The sequence below is a fragment of the Monodelphis domestica genome, chromosome 3 (assembly GCF_027887165.1).
Source record: "Monodelphis domestica isolate mMonDom1 chromosome 3, mMonDom1.pri, whole genome shotgun sequence".
Classification (NCBI taxonomy): domain Eukaryota; kingdom Metazoa; phylum Chordata; class Mammalia; order Didelphimorphia; family Didelphidae; genus Monodelphis; species Monodelphis domestica.
In genome coordinates this window covers 175,496,414-175,517,129 of record NC_077229.1, presented here as the reverse complement: position 1 = coordinate 175,517,129, position 20,716 = coordinate 175,496,414, and the positions used below count along the sequence as shown (strand labels likewise).

Sequence of the window (20,716 nt, the reverse complement as noted above, 5' to 3'; positions counted from 1 at the left end):
TATTTTTAAATGACCCAAAGGGATGATTACCCTTAAAAAATAAAGTTCATTCTTTAATATTAGTCCAATTCTTACAAGTTCAAAGCAAGTTATGTTTAATATTTTCTTCTTCACCTCTTACGATGCTAAATGTCTTTCCGTTTGCTGTGGGGTGGGGAAGGAGGAGAAAAAAGACGAGATGAAGAGGGAGAGAAATGAAGTGGCCTTGGTTTGTGGAAGAGAAGACCAGAGGGCTGCAACCTGGCACTCTGCTGCTTCCACTGGTGGGAGAAGCTGCCAATCTGCGCTGTAACCCTGTAGGAATTTCTCCTCGGTTTTAACTAGGAGTCGCACTGCTGACTTCTCTCACACAGACACACGGAGGAGCCAGGAGAGACGGACTCCGGTCGGGAGGAAGGGGGGGGGGTAAAAGAGGAGGAGAGGAAGGACGGAGAGGAGGAGGAGGAGGAGAAGGAGGTGGAGAAGGAGGTGGAGGTGGTGGAGGAGGAGGAGCACAGCTGTAGCAGCAACAAGCTGGGACCGAGACGTACTTCTCTCCAGATACTCCAGGAGCTCCAGCTGAATAAGCTCCGCGCCTGCATAACTCCACCATCTCCCAAAACTTTGGCTCTAACGTTATTATTATTATAACTATTAATTTATTGATTAAAAAAAGCTAATCCACGTAAGGGGGGAGGGTGTAAGGAGTCCTTGGAGAAACTGAAAAAAAAAAACCACCACCACAAAAAAAGAAAAATAAAAAAATCCCCAGAACCACTTGGGATCTGTTCTGGGAGTCCTGAAACCAACAAGTGAGGAGCAGCAGTAGAAAAGGCAGCGGCGGCAGCAGCAAACCACAGCAGCGGCTGGAGAAGGAGAAAGAGCAAGAAGCTGAACCCTCGGGAGCCCCAGCTGCTACCGCTGCTGCTGCTGCCGCTGCCCCGGCACCCCTCGGCTGAGGAACAGGCAGTAGTCCGGGACTGGGGAAGAAGCCGGACTTGTGGTTGTCTTTTCTCCCTGACCGTGGTTGAGAGAGCGGCGGCGGCGGCGCCCCGGGTTGTTTGCGCTTGACTGGGAGCAGCTGGTCCCCTGGGAATTATGCAGCGCGTGTGGATACTGCTCACCTTTGGCTTGGTGGCCTGTGTGTCCGGAGAGTCGGTGAGTTTGCAGGGATGGGAGAGGTTGGGGTTGATGGTAGAGGTTCTGTGCGTGTGTGTGTATGTATGTGTGTTGTGTTTCCTCGGATTTTCAAGCTGCTTTTCAAGAGAAAGCTTGCTTTCAGGACTCGGGGCCCAGAGGGTGATCTTCCGGACATTAGCTTGCAACAGCTATCCTGCCTGTCCACTCTAGGATTCCTCTTAGGAATCCCATCCTAAAGTATTCAGCAGAGTACGGCTATCTGTGCTTGGGCTCCTGGAGAGAAGGCATTCGTTACCCGCCTCCCCTCCCCCCTTTACTCCAGAGAAAAAGACACATACAATCCTTTCTTTTTTTGGCATCCTTGGGGATGGGTAGCACGAGAGCCTCCGCCTTTTGAGCTTACAGGCCCCTGAAGTCATTCGCAACTTCTTTGCCCTCGAGTTGATCATCTTCCTTTATGACTTAGCGAAAACTGGGGACGAGAGGAGGGGGACGCAGTGGTGGTAGCAGGAATCCTGGGGGGGGGGGGAAGGTGGGAGAGCACGCTGAGCGCATGCTGTCCTCTGCTCCCTCCCCAGCTCCCCTTGCCCAGCATGGGTGGGTGGCAGCTAACTTACAGGAGAGAGACACTGGAAACTTTGAGGTCTCGTCCTCATTCTGCAGCCTCCTTTTTTTTTGTTTTGTTTTTGTTTTGTCCTTTGCCGTGAGAGATTTCCCCAAATCCTTAGAACCCTAAATGTGCCTACAAAGAGAAGTTAGCCAAAGTTTTTTTTGTTGTTGTTGTTTTGTGTTGTCAGAGGGCTTGGGCTAGCAAGCTGATTTTGAGTGAAAAGGCTGCCCGAGGGGGGCGCAGGAGACGGGCCGGAGATTGGGGCTCGCCTGTAAAGCTCTCGGAGCTTGCGCCCGAAGATAGAGCGCGTGTGTATATTACATGGAAGTGTGAATGTGCGTGTGTGTGTGGTTGGGAGTAAGGGGCTCGGGTTGCAGGGGCCGGACGAGATTTGAAAGTAAAGTGGAAGGCTTCCTTTCGTTTGCATGTGTGGAAGCCACAGATCCGCTTTGGGGTAGTCTTCCCCCTGTTTTAGAGGGAGACTCTTCTACTTTGCCAAACTCGCCCTTATGGCGTGAACTAAATGCCTGTATAAGACCTGAGGGCTTAATTGAGGTGGGGAAGGTTTTGGGTCTACCCTAGGTAGTAGCTGTGTTGGCGCCACTTCGCCCTCCTTCCCCGCCCTTGCCCCCGAGCAAGAGGAATTTTGGTTGCTAGTTGACTCGAGCTCGGTTTCTGGGGGCTGTAAATGTTTTCCCGAAATCACCCAATGGGCGCCCTCTAAAGAGAACTGCCTCCTCTCTATCCTAGAGCTGCTGCGGTGGAGCATTGTCTCCCTGAATGGAAGCAATCACAGCTGACTCTGTCGCTGTGCAAACTCCTGGGGGCCTGAGCTGTTGAAGGTCTTCCCAGGCTGAGGTTTTGTTGTGTTGATGTGCGTTCCATGCCCCTCACTTCCACATATCCCCCCAACCCCTAATTCAAGCATCCCCCACCCCCCCGCACTTGGCCATTCTAATTAAATAAGCTGTCACTTTCAAGGAAAATTAAGTCATCTTGTGGTTACTTTTCACATACACACGAGTAAGTGATCTGTGTTGTGTGGTGGTATTTTTTTTTTAAATTTCTTCCTCCTAGTTTGAGTACTAACTAGAATTTGAAATGCTTTTGGTTGGGAATAGCAGAACTAAATGGGGATATGAATTAGTCACTTTTGCTTTAGAGCAGAAAAATGGACTTAATACCAGATTAGAAAGATATAATTCTCAGAACATATAAGCATTAGGTGGTTTGGGGGGAGTTCATATTACACCGTAAGCCTTGTCTGTATTTACCTTTTGTAGATGGAAGGTTTAATCTGTTTTTAGCGAAACGATCTTGCAGCTAGTTCTGAACTTTGTCATGTTTTACCCAGGAGAGAGCTCTGATGGTGTCCTATTGTTTACTATAGAGAAACATTCCAAGCTGCCTTAGGTCTCCAAAATACAGTATCTGGAAAGGGGAAACAAGCACTCCATTATTAGAACTGTCTCAAAGAGAGAACCTTTCAAAACAGAAGGGCGTTTCAAGAGGACCATTTTTTTTTTTTGCTTCTGAGCTCGTGTTGGGGAAAGTTCCATTCTTTGGATTCTAGAACACGAATGTTTGGACATCCCTTTCCGATTCTGGGCTCCTGTTTCAACTAGGTAGCCTTCCTTAAGAGAGGGCTTTTTTTTTTTGTCAAGTGCTTGCACATCTCCCCACATTCCTTCATCTGAGCTTTTTAACGTTTATAACTATATTTACTTGAATAGGAATTGTGTATTGTTAGAATGAGCTGCTGCATTGTGATAAACAGAATTTTAAGTCATTGAAATATCATCCAAAAGGGCAATTAGATATTCTTTAAATGTCAACGAGAGACTCCAGCAAAGAACCTTTGTTGGATGGTGAGTCAGTGTTTCTTAGAAACTTGGTTTCAAAGCCTCAACTGGCTAAATACTCAATTTCAATTATTTAAGTCTTTTGGGTCTCTTTGTATAAGCCCTGGACATCCAGGAAGATGATGGATTTGAAATGTTGTTTCTTTTAAGCCTTTAGCAGTACTAGGACATTGCATAGCACTTTGCATTTAGATCTGGACGCTGCAACTGTTTTCCTGAGATTTAAAAGTGCTGTTTTTTTTTTCCTGTCTAAAGCTATACCATCCCTTTGAAAAGTATCTGAGCAGTTAGTGAAGTGTTAAATTTTAGATTTAGCCTGGAAAGGGTAGGAGGGAGGATGCTTTTGTACACATTTCAAAGGCAATGTGGGAGAAGAAAATAGTGTGTCTTACTTTATGGGTTGCCTAGAAGTGGAGCAGTAAGTACTTTCCTAGTGAATCCAGTCTGCTCTGCTACATTCATGCTTTTTTTTTTCTTGCTGTAGCACTGTGGGGAGAAAGGGAGGATGGAATGTGACTGACTTGATACACTGCTGCTTCTTCCTTTCCATGTGGCTGCCTTTAGAAGAACTATATTACAGCCTGCTATAAACATATAATTTGAGCTGAAAGATGTTTACTTTAGGAAAATGCAGAAATCTGCTTTGAAATGGAGGAATTTATACACATGTTTAGAAGTCTGTGTACTCAAAAAAGAAACTGTCAAGCAGTTTGAGCTCATGTTTTACTTCTCAGTTTAATTTGCAAGGAAGAGATTTTAGGAGTTTGTTTTAGAAGGAAAAATAAAATCGGAAACCTCTAACCTTTTGGCTTTCCCCCTCAAATAGACAAATTAATTTTATAAGCAGCTTCATACAAATAGTAGAGACAGGCAGGCAACCTTCAAGAAGGAGGTCTCCCTAAAGCCAGAGATTCCTTTTTTTGTTTGTCTGAGGAACCCGTTTGGCAGTCTGGGGAGGTCTATGGACTTCCATCTCAGAATGATGTTTTGAAAACATAAAATAAAATAGATAGAATTTGAAAGGAAATCAATTATATTGAAATAAAAATATAACTTTTTTTTCCTGTTCAAGTTCATTGATGCCCTCAAATCTATTCATGACCCTAGGTTAAGAACTCTTGCTCTAAAGGTAGATTTGTCATGGAAGGGAATTGATCATGCAGTTCTGACTCATCTCCTCTCAAAACCTTTTTATATCAAGGTTTGATGGTACCTATCATTCTCTAGTAATAGTCAAACATGTCTAGGGAAATTTGAGGAGTGTGTGTGTGTGTGTGTGAGAGAGAGAGGGGGAGGGAGGGGCAGGCAATCTGAAGGTTGGAAAAGATTTCAGGAAATTATTTAGCTCTTTTCTCTTATATCTTCCCAGAGCTAGAAAACTGTAGAGCTTAAACATACTTTTCATAAAAGCAACACCACAATTGTTTTAGTAGGAAAAATGTAATTATAGACATTTTGCCTATTCCCTTGATAAGATACAAAAAGTCTTAAATAGTTCTGAAATTTGGGCAACTACTAAAGACTCTTGAATGACTGAAATCTCAACATGATTATTCAGATTTTAAGACAGACCAGCCTATCTTTAGCTTATATGGAATAAGCAAGTCCTGAGGGTATCTAATCACCCACTGAATTTTTGGGTTGGCCATAAGACAAGACTCTCCTGTGAGAGAACCAATATATAATGCTTGAATACACACTCACATGCACACACTCGAACACACACATATCCCCATCTATCAATATAGATCATATATCTATATGTGATATATGTATGTCTATAGGATATATATGTCTCATCACCACTAGGCATCTCCTTGTGCTCTCTATTCACCAAATATTCTCTTAGTAAAATAATTTAGTATTTGAAAATCAAATAAATTCTGTGACTTAGCAATTTAGGAAATGTGAAATTATAGGGATATACACAAACACATAATTCTTGTTGTATTCCAGTTGTGTGACCTTGAAAAGCCCCTTTTACCTCATAGCTTTAGTTCTTCTGTTGCAATGAGTGGTTGAACTACAAGATCTCTTAGATCCATTTCAACTCTTGAGCCTACGATCACCCCAATACTCACTGTCTTTCTTCTTGCTGAACTTTTGTACAGCATTTAAACAATTTAGCACAAGTTGATACATGCTGTCTGGTAATATTCCTGGCTCTGGCATTAACTCTTTCAGTGTGACCTTGAGCAAGTTACTTATTCAATTTTGACTTCAATTTCTTTGTGTATAAAATGAAGGGGTTGGGCTCAATAAATGCCAAAAGACCCTTCCCAACTCTGGAATTTCTGGAGCAAAGGATCACAGATTTCAAACAGAAAGGCACCTTAGAAATTTTGTGAATCTTTTCTCCTTTACAAGTGGCCTATATATACCCCACTTCCTTCCCTAAATGTTCAAAATATATTTTGTTGATGAATTGGTGGATATGTATGGGCAACCATGGTCAAGAGCAGAGGGAATGGGTACATTAGTGAAGTCACCTCCATGGGATTTGATTCTATAGGTTTAGGAAATGTTTTACCTTAAATAGAATAGGATTCATAGGATCAAGCTGGAACAGAAACCAAAGGTCATCTAATCTAGCCTGTGTATGTATGAGCAAGAACAATTTTGTTTTGCAAAGCTTCCTTTTAATTTCAAAAATATATACCATATATATATATAATAATATAAATAGTTAAGTGACTATTTTAAACTATATCTGTTGTATCATTTACTTTTTTCCTTCATTTTGTTATGCAAAACACACTTCCATGTTTCTTAATGTTGTAAGAGCAAACTCATACATAACCAAACTCCAAAAAACAAAACAAAAGATACACTGATAGGAAAGATGACTCCAGCAGTTCTTCCTCTGGATAACATTCCTCATCATAAATCTTTCATGATTGTCCAACATCATTGCATTGCTGAGAGTAGCCAAGTTTTCACAGATAATTATCATCCGATATTGCTGTTATTATGTACAGTGTCCTCCTGGTTCTGCTTATTTTGCTCTGTATCAGTTTCCTCAGCTCTTTCCAGGTTTTTCTGAAATTATCTTGTATATCCTTCTCATAGCACAACAGTATGCCATTATCAACATGTACCACAATTTGTTCAGTCATTCCCCAACTGATGGGCATCCCCTCAATTTCCAGTTCTTTTCCACCAAAAAAAAAAAGCAGCTAAAAAATATTTTTGTACAAGTAGGTCCTTTCGCCATTTTTATTCTCTCCTTGGGATATAGATCCAGTAGTGGCATTACAGGATCAAAGGGTTTGCACAGTTTTTTAGCCTTTGGGTACAGTTCCAAATTACCCTCCAGAATGGTTGGATCAGTTAACAACTCTACCAACAATGCATTAATATCCCAATTTTTTGATCAAGAACTATTAAAGGATCTCCAGCAAATTGATGTCTAACTTCTGAATGAAGACCTTTATCAGCACCCAAAATGGGATGAGAAAGGTTTGGGGGAGTTACTGGTGAGGTTTTTGGGTTTTTTTGGATAGTAGTAGGAATTCATAAAATCTTCCACCTTGGGGCAAATTAGGTTTCATGCCCTATCTCTAGAGTAGGTCTAATTTTGACAATTCGGTTTTTAAGGCAAAGTTAATGCCTCTAAGAAGGTTTAAAGAATGTGCCCCATAACTAGAAGGGACTTCATTAATCTAGATTACTGCTTCCTAAAGTGTGGTCCCTTTCAGAGGGTCCACAAAACTTTAATAATATCAAAATATTTGATTAACTTTAATATGGTATTGATAGATAGAACTTCCATAAACAAAAGTTATTTAGGGGGAGGTTCTCAATAATTTTTAAGAGTATAAAGGAATCCTGAGACCTCAGAATTTGAAAATCCCTGGTCTAACCTAGGTGTCAAACTCTCATGTTACCCAAACTAAGTTAAAATGAACCTGGGAAATATTTAGCAAAATTACTAAAACTATAATACCACAAAGATAATGCTAATTTGTGTTTTTCTAATCCAGAAACCAGTTTGTAATTATGTTAGATGCCAGTGGTCTGGATCATAAATGTCTGACTTTCTTAAAGCTTTGAGTTGCATACAAAGAAGGAGGACCATGGAAAGGGGGGTGGGAATCTCTGAAGTTCTTTGCTTTGTTACACCCGCAAAATGAAACAGTGTATTTTGCACTGTGGCATGTGAAGGCCAAATTTGTAAATGTGTACTTCTAGCTTGATAATAAAGTTATCAGGAAGAAACTGTGAATTAATATTTTCTTTCCCAAATATTGAATCTATTAGCTGTATTTCAGGAAAATGACAACAATGTAGTAACTGTGCTTTTTACAAACTATTTTTGAGGTTACTGTCCTTCCTATAATCTAAAACTTTAGTAGAGAGTGATCATGACAAATGTGTAAGAATAATAAAATAGAAAATCCAGTGTTTTAGATTCTTTTTCTGAAATATTTTTTGCATCCACAAGAGGATACATCCCCACTGTCACTACTAAAGCTTCCCCCCACTATTATTTGCTAGCCTTTTAACTGATCTCCCTGCCTTTAGTTTCTCTTTGATCCAAACTATTCTAACTACTGCTGCCTTTTTTTCTGATGGCATCATTCTCCTGATCACAAACCTTGTCTGACTCCCTGCCTGTGGAATGAATGAATCAGTTCTAAGCTCCTTATACTAATATTCAAGACCCTCTACAAATTGATAGTAAACTGCTTCTCCTGACATTGTGCACTTTTCCTATTCTTGAAAACTGCCAAAATGGTCTACTCTGATCTTTGAGCTTGTTCCCCTATTTTTCCTGAGTTGGTGTTTTATTTGCTCCCTGTGCCAGTAAATCTGTGCAACAACAATAAAGTGGTAAATCCAGTATTAAGATTCTTCCTCTAAAAGATCCTTTTCATCCATAAGGGGATTTTGGCATTATGCCTCCACTCCAGTCTCTCCATTCCATCTCTCCCATCTCAACACCTCCCTCCTAACATCTCTTCCTTTTGAGAAACTTTTAGTATTCAGGGTCCAACTCCCTCATCCTACTGGTATAACTGAGAAAGTAACCTTTTCCATGAAAGCAGTCTCATAGCTAGTTGCCTGTTATGTATTTTGTATTATTTATTTGTGTATGTTTCTTATCTCCCTTACTAAACTATGAGCTTTCTAGGGACATTGATCAAGTCTTTTATTTCATCTGCTGGAGGTTTTGTTTCATCTATTTTGCTAGAAAACAAAAAGCTGAGAAATTTTTTGACATGCTTTGTTGATAATTTGATCTTTCAGAAGGTAGATGAAGAAACAATGGAATCTGTTGCTAGGCTAGGCTTGCTTTTGACCAATAGTCCTTGAAACAGAAATTACTGAAACTGCCACCTTAGAAAGTTTATGTTTAGATAAGGGGGAGATATCTGGTAGAGTTCAATGTGTACCATTTCAGAACTAATTCTGTGGATTTCAGAGTGTTCAGAAAATAGATTGATGGGACTCCATGACCTATGGAGAGAAGTTGAATAAGTGAAGTATTCATGAAATATTTTACTGATACAACTAAGAAAGGCAGGTAGGTAATCCTTGCTCTCAAGGAGCTCACATTCTAATGGGGATGGATATGGAAGGTTTCAACACCAATTCAAATGGAAAGGTCTCATAGTCTTTAGAATGCAAGGGTCAAGTAGATAAAAATGCCTCTTCTTTAATGTCATTTCCACATAACTAAAGATGACTGAAATGAAATTTCAAATTTCAAAAAATGAAATTCTGATGTTTACAAATACACATTATTTAAATTAGAAAGAAAAAAAGACTTAATCCTGGCAGTCACATCAATTTCTTTATCAGCCACCTGAAGATTTTAGAAAAACTTGAACAGAACATAGAAGCAAAGGTAGGTCTTGGAAGCTAGATACAAAAGTAATGTCAGGAATGCTGAAGCACAGAATGAACTGGGTGGAACTAAATGCCAAGGATAAAATAAAGTGAACCCAAGAAGGAAAAAAAGTAATAGTTGGGGCAAAACTAATGGATGACAGAGATGGTAGAAAACTTCAATTCCTTTACTTCTTTTTGGGATGAGTGAATTAATAAATCTATTTCATAGATTTAGAGCTGGACAGGACCTTAGAGGTTGTCTATTTAAATCCTCAGGAAACTGAAGCTCAGGGGCAAAGAGGTAGCAGACAGAATTTGAACTCAGATTATTAGACGCTAGACATTGTGCCATGCTTCTTGACTGACCAGGAAGTACAGAATTACCAATGATTAACTAAAGGTGATTTGGTGAAAGAGTACTGAATTTGAAAGCTATATCTCCTAAGTTTAAATTCTGGTTCTGCAATTTAATGCTAGTATGACCTTGAACAAGACATTTATTAAACTTCCCTTGGCTTCAGGTTTCCTCATCTGTAGAATAGATATTGGATTTAGATAATCTCCATGGGATTTTCTAGCTTCAAATTCTCCGATCTGATTACTATTATGGGAAACTGAAATGCTATGATATTCTGATAACTTGTCATTCTCATCATTATGCAGCTAGCCTCTAGATCAAGGCCTTGCATGGAGCAGACAATTGAGCATTTATTTATCATAAATGCTTTCTGAAGTTCTTTAGATTGTATGTATTTTCCTGTAAGGCACCTTAATTAAAAAAAAAGAGAATTATTCACATGTAGTTAATGAACATGTGGAGCAGTGTAATTCAGAAACAAAATTTTTACTGTGATTTAAAATTATAATTCTCAACTGGAGAAAGAAAGGGCAAACCACTCTAGTATCCTTGCCAAGAAAAACTCCCATTTGGGGGCAGCTGGGTGGCTCAGTAGAATGAGAGTCAGGCCTAGAGATGGGAGGTCTTGGGCTCAAATGTGACCTCAGACATTTCCCAGCTGTGTGACCCTGGGCAAGTCACTTAATCCCCATTGCCTAGCCCTTACCACTCTTCTGCCTTGGAATCAATACACAGTATTGATTCTAAGATGTAAGGTAAGGGTTTTAAAAAAATAAATAAAAAGAAAAACTCCCATTGGATGCCTATGGTCAGTGGCATCACAAAAGTCAAACATGACTGTACAAACTTCTAATTTCCAACCATGTAAAATTTTCAACTGTTCTGTGCCTCAGTTTCCCATTTTAAAAATAAAGTAGTTGGATTAGATGGTCTTCAAGAGTCCTCCCAGGGAAAATAATATCCAAAGGCAATTTGGACATTGTCAGGATTCAGTCACAAATTCATTGAATGCTTAGATTATCTAGTCCAATGCCCTCTTGATTACTGATGAGGTATTGGAAGAACCAAAGAAGCTGTTTCTTGCCCAAGGACCCACAGCTATTCAATGGAAGAATCAAGGCTAAAACCAAGACCTCCTGTCTATGCTATATCATTCCAAAGTTTATTAAGTCCTATCAAATAATGTGTTATGTGCTAGCGCATTAGAAGGAATCTGTTTATAATTTAACTTATTTTTTTAATACTTAGACATTATCTGTCTTACCTGTCTTTCTGATTTCCTTTACAGAAAATGGCATCATTTTTGCTAATTTGCCAGGCATTTTTTTTTGGGGGGGGGGACATGTGTGCTATTCACTCTTTGGATAAAGGAAATCTAATTGGTTAAATGGGGAATGAGTTAGAAAGTCTCTCAGATCCTGTCTAGCCCCCAGATCAATGAATCTCACAGACATGATCATTTTACAACGTGTATGATGTAACTTGTTAAATCACTTCCTGTCTTCCCCTTGCCACTAAGAGGCATAAGTTTTTACAAATTTACAGTGTTAATGTTTTAGTATTAGGTTTAATTTTACTTATTTATTTTTTTTACTGTATCTGTGACTTGCTTGAAATAAACCAATGCTGAAAACTGAAATGCATTCAACTTGGCAATTATGCGAAGAATGACATCCTAAAGATAGACTTATAAAAGTTGACATCCTAAAAATAAGATAAAAGTTTAATCCATACATATTCAAATAAGACCAACAATGGAAGCTTGGCTTATAAATAGTTGCTATGAGATTTGGTGATCCGTTTAAATTTTGCCTTTTCTACTGATTCCTTTTCCATTTTTGCTTTAAAGATTAATTTAGTTCCTTAAGATCTAGATGTTTTTATTCAGATCATTGCCAAGCAAATACTAATTTGATAAATGTTTTTTATTTAGCCAATAATCAACTGATTATTGAATGCTTACCCTATGCAAAACAGTGCTAGGAGAGACATAATAATAGTTGATATTTACATAGCAGACTGAATTTTGTCTTATCAAATCACTTCATGCTTGATCCTCTCAACAACCTGGAGAGATGGGTGCTGTTGTTTTTTTCATTTTTACAAATGGGGCAATTGAGGCCTCGAGAAGTTTAACTTAACCAAGAGTTGTAAGATCATAGATCACATCAGGAAATATTTAGTCCAATTCCTTTATTTGATAGTTAAGGAAACTCTAAGGCATGTTATGTGACTTTGATTAATATCACAGTAAGTCCCTGAGCTAGGATTTGAACCCAGGTCTTCCTAATGCCAGGTCTAGCTCTTTTATCTATTTTGCACACATGTAATTCTTGAACATTGATCTGAAGCAAGAACTTCTGTTTTTCCTTAACTAATTTGACTTTGGAGTCTGCAATATGCAAATAAGACCTGGGGAATGGGGGGTGAAATGGATGGGGGTGGTATTATAGTGCCTAAATAGAATAGGATTACTCCTTGGGGGAATTAGTGAAATTTTGAAGAAAATAATGAAAATTAGTCATATTTTCCTGCTGAATAGTTGCCACACATAATTGTTTTTGATACAGTGTGAAAACTGGGATGCTGGCACATGGGGAGGCATAGATCTTTGGCACTAAGGGTTTATAGGTCTGCACCAAACTAGTGGGTTTAGATCACAGCGAAAGACTTAGTACTTTTTGGTCTTTTTCTCCAAGATTTTATTCTTAGGGTCTTCCGTTTCAATCTATCCAGGCTTTCTGATCTGCATGACTTTCCTCTTGTTTAGTCATGACTCTGTCTTTTGATTTTGCTGAGCCTTTGTCTCCCTGCAGCCTGTACCCCCTCTATCGCTTTGCTCCCTTTGAGGTAATCAGCCTCCAGCCTCCTGTTCCCATCACTGCATCCAGAGACAAAATCCTTTTATCTACATCAATGCCATCCAATGTCTTCCATGCCTCAGATTAGGGAAAGTGGGAACCCTTCTTCCTTCTCTTCTTGGACAATTCACAGGTATCACTGTTTTCTCATGGATTCCCATTAATGTGCCTTTGAAACAGAATTCAGAAACTTGGAAACTACTGACTTAATCATTTAGAGTAATTGGTGATGATCTTGACCTGTATATTTTTCCCCCTAAAATCCTAAAACCTTCTGTTCTAAAATTGATATTAAGTATAGGCTCCATGGCATAAACAGTGGTAAGGGCTAGACAACTGGGGTTAAGGGACTTGGCTAGGGTCACTCAGCTAGGAAGTATGGGAGGTGAAATGTGAACCCAGACCCTTCCCCTCTCCAGACCTGGCTCTATCTATAGTGCCTTCTAGCTTCCCTTTGGCCTATATTTTTCAAATGTGCATAGGTTATTGAAGTATAAGTAAAGTATCAGGGAAAAGACAGTGTGATATAGCAGGCATGGTTCTTGGCCCATGGGTGCTTAATAAATGTTTGTTGAATTGCCTAGATAGCATTCTGGACATGGAGTCTGGAAATCAGGGTTTAAATCTTTCCTAAATACATGTATTAACTATAACTTAGGAAAAGCCCCTTCACCTCTGCTCCCTTCAGTTTCCTCATCTGCCTCGTGAGGCCCAAATAACGTAAAAGCACTTTACAAAGTCTTAAATAAATGTCAGTTATTATGGTTAATTTCCCTTAAACATATCTGAGCTAGGCACATATATATCTACTCAAGCTGCCAAAGTAGCAGAATAGTCAAAGACTGTAATTAATTGATGCTGTAAAACAGTGGGCTACTTTTCCAGAAAAAAATGTGTGTATGCCATTTATTCATTCATCCATTCATTCATTCATTCATTCGTTTGTTTGTTCATTTATTTAGTTTGTTTTTAAAAACCCACTGACCATAGGCATCCAATGGGAGTTTTTCTTTTTATTTATTTATTTTTAAACCCTTACCTTCCATCTTAGAATCAATACTATGTATTGGCCCCAAGGGAAGAGTGGTAAGGGCTAGGCAATGGGGTTCAAGTGACTTGCCCAGGGTCACACAGCTGGGAAGTGTCTGAGGCCAGAAATGAACCTAGGACCTCCTGCCTCTATTGTATGCCATTTATTAAGGTGGTGATTCAGGAATTGGGGTTCTAACCTTGAATTGGAGAACTTTGATTTTCAGCTTTTTACTCTTTTCATTCTAGGAGGGAAGGGAAAATCTGTGAACAATAAAATGGCCAAAGGATAGCATAAGAGAGGGAGGGAGCCTAGGTAATACACTTCCCTCTTCCAAATAGTTTATTATTCTATAACTTTGGACTCTTGGATTTCTAAAGGGATTCCAGCTAACTTAAAACTCTTAATCTCAAGGCCATTTAATAGTGCACAGGAGGGAATTAAAAAGGGCAGTGGATAGTGTACTGGGCCTTGGAATCAAGAACACTCACCTTTATGAGTGCAAATCCAGTCACACATATTTACTAGCTACGTGATCCTTTCTCATCTGTAAAAATGAGCTAGAGAAGGGTAGCAGTCCTGGGGTCAGGAAGACCTGAGTTCACATGTGGCTTCAGCCACTTATTAGCTGAGTGACCCTGGGCAAGTCACTCCAGTTTGCCTCAAAAACAAAATAACATGAACTGGAGAAGAGAATTACAAATCCCTCCAGTATCTGCCAAGAAAACCCCAAATGGGGTCACAAAGAATCAGACACGACTGAAAGGACTGAACAACAGGGAGTGAAAGTAGTGTAAATTTGTTTTCTCTGATCTCCTGCTTCCACCATTTACTGTTACAAATCAAGTTTTTAAACAACAAATCAGGCTGTCATTACACACAGACTTGTTATTCCAAAGTACATCTTATATAAGGAAAGCCACAGTATGTGTAAAATGAGAAGCCTGGGGTGACATTTAAGTAATATCCCGAATGGTTTCTAATAAAAAGCTGGGCTTTGCTTTATTCAGAATCACAGAATTTGAGAATTGGATTGGCCTTCAGAGGTCATATGGTCCAAACCATATATGAAAGGAATCCCAGTATAATTGCCAGGGTCATTGTCAAAGAAACATTAAGACCCTACTGTGTGCCAGCCACTGTGCTAAGCTCGGGGAGGCAAAGAGAAGCAAAAGCCCTGGAGGAGCTCCGCTCCACACAGAGGGATCTCATCACTTTCCCAGGCGGTCCTTTCTACTTTTTGACAGCTCTAATTATTAGGGAGTTTGCCCTGATATCAAGCCTACACTTGCCTCTTTGCAATTTCCACCTCATTGGTTCTGCCATCTGGGGCTAAACAAAACAAATCGAACCCTTCCTTGACAAGACAGCCCATCAAAATACTCGGAGACAGCCACCCTCTTGCCCCCAACCTCCCCAGTGTCTTCTCTGAACTGCAAGGCGCACAGTTTAACCCTGCGTTCCAGATGTAGTCTGACTGAGGCAGAGTAGAGTGAGATTCCCAGCACTACATGTACACTTGGTAGCTACATCCCTCTTGCCAATGTTGCATTTGCTTTTTTGTCCACCACAGTCATAACGGACTTATACTGAGCTTTCAGTTCCTTACCCCTTCCTTCCCCAGATCCTTCCACAATAACTGCTCCCTGTCCATTCCCCATCCCCATCCCTCCAGCATCTTACAGTTTTTACTCAGCAATTAGCTTCCTGGTCCAAGAGCGATCCTCAGCATCCCCCATCTAATTGGTTGCCAAGCCTTGTCCTTTATTCTAACCCAGTGTCTCTCAAATCTGTCCCCATAGTAGAGATACTAATGTTACAGCCACCCTAACTTCATCACCACTGCCCTGGACTATTGTAAGAGCTTCCTGTTTGTTGTCCCTGTTTATATGCTCTCCTCTCTAGTCTACACAACTATCCAGCTTCTATTTCTGAGTTAGAGCTGGCCCTGTATCCACTGTGCCACCTAGCAGCCCCCCAAATGATATTCCTGAATCAGTTCTGACCGAGTCACTCCCCTGCTCTCAGCTTCAGTGTTTCCCTATTGCCTCTAGGCTAAAATACAAATTCTTCTCTTGAGCATTGGAAACTTCAAGAGAAGAATTTGTATTTTATTTTTCCTCTTCCTCAAGGACTCTTATGTTCCAGCCATACTTAACAGTTTTGATGTTGTCTGTGATTGATAGGGTAGCCAAGTGACTTAGTGGCTAGAATATTGGACTTGGAATCAGGAAAACTGATCACCATGAGTTCAGATCCAGCTTCAGTGTCTTACCAGCAGTGACCCTTGGCAAATCACTTAATCTCTGTTTGCATCAATTTTCTCATCTGTAAATTGGGGATGATAATAATGCACCCCTTGCCAAGTTGTGAGGATCAACTGAGATAATATTTGTAAAGTGCTTAGCACGGTGTGGCACCTATTAAGTGCTATGTACGTGTTTGCTATTATTAATACAGACTGCATGATATCCCATCTTTCCCTTCTGCGTCTTACCCAAGGTCTTCCCTCTCCATAGAATGTTCCATCCTCATCTCTGCCTCTTGAAGCCCTCATCAAGGCTCAGCTCAGGTGCCTCTTACTATAGGAAGTCTTTGCTGATGCCCTTCACTTGTAAGGGCTCTACTCACCTAAATAACTTCCATGTTTATTTTCTATCCATTTTGGATTTACTTATCTTGGTATGTTTTCCCCAAGTACCATATAAATTCCTTGAGAATGGGAACCGTTTCATTTTGCTTTTGTGTACCCATTATCTAGCACAATGTCTGGCACGTAAGTATGCATCTGACATAATGTCTATTGCTTTTTTCCAATCCATACCTTCTGTCTTGGAATCAATATTGTATGTTGGTTCCAAGACAGAAGAGTGGGAAGGGCTAGGCAATGGGGATTAAATGACTTGCCTAGGGTCACACAGATAGGAAGTATCTGAGGCCAGATTTGAACTGAGGACCTCCTGTTTCTACACCTGGCTCTCAATCCATTGAACAATCTACTTGCCCCATCTGTTGCTTTTAAAATCCAACATGACTTGGCTTCAATTTATCTTTCCAGCTCATTAGATATTACTCCCTCTCTTGCATTCTGCAGTGTAGCCAAATGATCCTTCTCCCCACCTCTTCTTCTCCCCTCCTTACCTTGCCCTCCACCTCAAAGAGACCCTTTTGTCTTTTAAGACACATTCTTCTGCATGAAGGCTTTGCCCGTCCATCCAATTGCTAGTGTCCTCTTTTCCAAACTACCTTGTATTGAATTATGTTTGTGTGTATGTGGTGTATCCATAGACATCAACTTCATATTTATGCTGTATTTAGTTTTATATGTACTTGTTATCCCCCATCAGAAGTATAGTTAATAGTGCAAGTTTATGAGGAGAGTTCATTTTTTCCTTTTTTTGTATTTTTTTCTACAATACCTGGCACAAAGTAGGTGATTAATAAATACTTGTCTATGAAATTGAATTAAAAAAGGCAAACCAAGTATTAGAATTTGGAAGAGCCAGGGGAATATGAAGCCATAGGGAGAAGCTGAAAGTTAGGAAGAGTTGGAAGCCTCCTAGATACAAAATACCACAGATCCTATTTTACTCTGGAACCCAACTTGCTGCTCCAATAGAACAAGTTGCCTTTTGGGAAGAGGGATTGGGCTAGAAACTGGACCTCTCATTCTTCTGATAAAGGGACCTCACGGAGGAGGAAATTCCTGCTATCCATATAGGTTAACACCGTCTCTACAACTTCTTTGCTTTGGGAAAGACCATCACCCAAATCTTCATAAAACACTTAGAACATGTTAGCTTCTGTAAGGAGAGAGCCCTGAAGCTGCTAAGTGCTTATGCAAATTTGGCAAAGGGCAAATAATTGTATTTCCTCATTCTTGACTGAAATTTATATTTACTCTTCTGTTCCCAAAGTCAACTCTAAAAAATACCACAGATTCTAGATGTGAGACATACACATATACAAGAGTGTATATCCCACACATATATAATCATAGCTTATCTATCACTGTAGGTATGCATATATATATATATATATGCACACAAACAGTTATTCCTTCCATATCTTGGTGGGTGAGGGGCAGCCCTCTGTTCCCCACCTTCCCCCAAGCTATTTGGAAAATCCTCATAAATTTTTTTAGCCCTCCCTCCATACCAGAAAAGTGAATTTTTTCTTTTATGGGGTGTTTATAGTACCTCATATTAAATTTTGGGTCAAGTATACATTTGAGTTTCTACTGTGTCATTGGCTGACCTTTGTGTGTCATCTGTGGCTTCCTCAAAACTCCCCAAAATTCCTATTTAATTTCTCATATCAAAACCGAGATGGGGAAAGTTTCAATGTGGAAGGTATCTCTCTCTCTTTCTCTTATTTATATATATATATGTATATACATATGCATATATATAATGTGTGTGTATATACATATCTAACTATGTACATGTACACATATGTACATACAAAACCAAATATCTATCTCAGAATCATTCAAAGAATCGGTTTCTACAAGATGCTTACCAAGGCATTAGGACAAATATTTAAGCAACTTCTTGCTACTCTTGTATATAAACTTCCAAAGGGATTAAAACATTTGGGATGAGTTAAAGATATGGTCAGCCCTTTGTTGGTATACCATTTTAAGGGAATGTCTCAGATGTGGCTTTTCCCCAAAAACTTTTCATGCTGGTTTGATAGAGGAATGAAAACATTTTCTGCAAAAATTTCATGTTGGTGATTAATTTCTGAAACAGAAACTTTTAAAGTATATTTAAAAGGTCAACCATTTTTAGAAATTTGTTTATAAATCATGGACTTAGGAGAGCAACCATTTTAAGTGCACTACTTAAGGAAGAGCTAATGTTCACAGTTGGCACATGTTCTTAGCACAATATTCTATTGCCATTAAAGATCATTGAAGTATATGCACATATATATGTGTATATCTATATATATATACACACACACAAATATGATCTGAATTCATTATTCCTCTGTTCAAACAACTTCAGAGGCTCCCCATTGCCTCCTTGTCCTGGCATTTAAGGCTCTCCACCTTTTTTTTTGTTCCAACTTGTCTTTTTCAGTCTTATTTCGAGGAGCTTTCATCCACATATACGCTGAAGACAAACTAGACTGCTAATCATCTGGTCTTGTCCTACACTAATTACCCCAACCCTCCACCTCACCCCCAGTCTGTTCTGCTTATAATAGATTCTCTCTTTATTTCTGCCAGTTGAAAATTTTTTCCCCATTAAGATCCAGCTCAGGTACCTCTGTTTTTTCCCCCCTTACCCCCTTTCTTCTCTTCCCTACCCCAAGTAATCCTTTCCTCTTCAAATTTTCCCATTAGATAATAACATTTTGTTAAGTATTTGCTATGTACCAAGTTCTATGCTGAGGACTGAGGATATGAAGAAAAGTAAAAACAATCTCTGTCCGCAAGAAGCCTAGATTCTAATGGGGAGAAAAGAACATAGAGAAATAAAAACATGTAAGACAAATACAGAGTAGATATAGGGGACCTTTTTTTTGCCTCCTTTTCCCCATCACATCTTACCTTTCATCACCCTTCTTTGCATATAGTTTTTCCAGCCTACCCCCACTTCTACCCCCTGCCTTACTTTGTAAGCTCCTCATATGCTGTCACTTTTCTTTTTTAATCCTTATCTTCTGTCTTAGTGATACTAAATACTGGTTCCAAGTCAGAAGAGCAGTTAGGGCTAGACAATGGGGGTTGTGACTTGCCCAGGTCATATAGCGAGGCAGTGTCCGAAGTTACATTTGAACCCAAGATCTCCCATCTCTTGGCTTGGTTCACACTCCACAGAGCCACCTAGGTGCCCCTGTGTCATTTTTCATTTTAAGTATTTCTATAAATTTTTCATAGGATTGTCCCGCAATAGTGCTTAGTAAATTTTTTAAAGTTGAAATTACTCACAAACACATTATATTTCTGCACATATTGTAATACTCCATTGGTGCTATAATTCCAGCACTTAGTTCAGTGTCTGGCATGCAGTAGGCACTTAATAAATGCTGATTGACTAATATGGCTATTCCTTTTAGTGATACAGCTTGCATCCTTCTGTATTTGCCCATCCTGTGTAACTCTCATCCTTGCCTTCCCCTAAATGTGCCATGGTTCTACTTAGCCCTTTGGGAAGCTTTTACCCTGTTTTCTTTCCATCTCAAGAATACCAGTGGGGTATGTGGGTTCCTGAATCTCACTCTGTGATCAGTCCACCTCCTTTTTCTTTTGTTTCGTTTCTCAACATTTCCCACCATTTTTGCTGTGTAGTCCTTTGTTTGTACTATGTTCCACATGTCTGCCATGTGTTAATTAACCACTTGCATGATTCTTAACCCTACATGGATGAAGTCTTTTTACATAGGCTTGTAGCTGATGAGTTCCATCTATTATTTATGATGACCCCAAATAGAATGGTGCTGCTTTATTAAAGTGAAATCATGTAGGCAATTGTGTGGTACAGTGGATAGCACCCTAGACTTAAGAGTTAGAAAGACCTGAGTTTTAAATCCAGCCTCACACACTTATTCCCTGTGTGACCCTGGGAAAATCACTTAATTTCTGTTTACCTCAGTTTTCTCATCTATAAAATGAGGGTAATATCAGTCAACTTGCAGGTTTATTGAGAAGATCAGATGAATTAATATTTGGAAAGCCCTCTGCAAACCTTTAAAGAACTATATGAATGCTATCATCATCATCATCATCATTCTGGTGTATTCAGATGATTATCTGCTTGAACATCAACTTCTTTTCTGCCTGCTGAATTGGAAATTCTTATCCCAGCCCCCCACTTTGCATCCTTTATTTCTTTGCTCTTCCTGCACTTTGTCCTTTGACCCTTTCCTATAACTGTGAGCTTGAGCATTTCACTGTTCTCTGGGTTCTTTGAGTTCTTAGGACAAAAGATTCCGAGTATGAATCCAATGCATTTATCTATGAAAGGTTTTTGAAATATCAAAACATTTCCACTTTGTAAAGGATTGTTTGCTCTGGCTCAACAAAAGAGC

General features: G+C 39.5%; 1 protein-coding gene across 1 annotated transcript in view; it reads left to right on the top strand.

The window, feature by feature from the left end:
- Positions 1-303: 303 nt before the first annotated feature.
- Positions 304-20,716, top strand: part of SDC2 (syndecan 2) — a 134,252-nt gene continuing 113,839 nt past the window's right edge. The window contains exon 1 of the mRNA XM_007488141.3: positions 304-1,137. Coding sequence (XP_007488203.1) covers positions 1,078-1,137 — 60 coding nt within the window. The 5' untranslated portion in view covers positions 304-1,077. The remainder of the gene's footprint in view (positions 1,138-20,716) is intronic.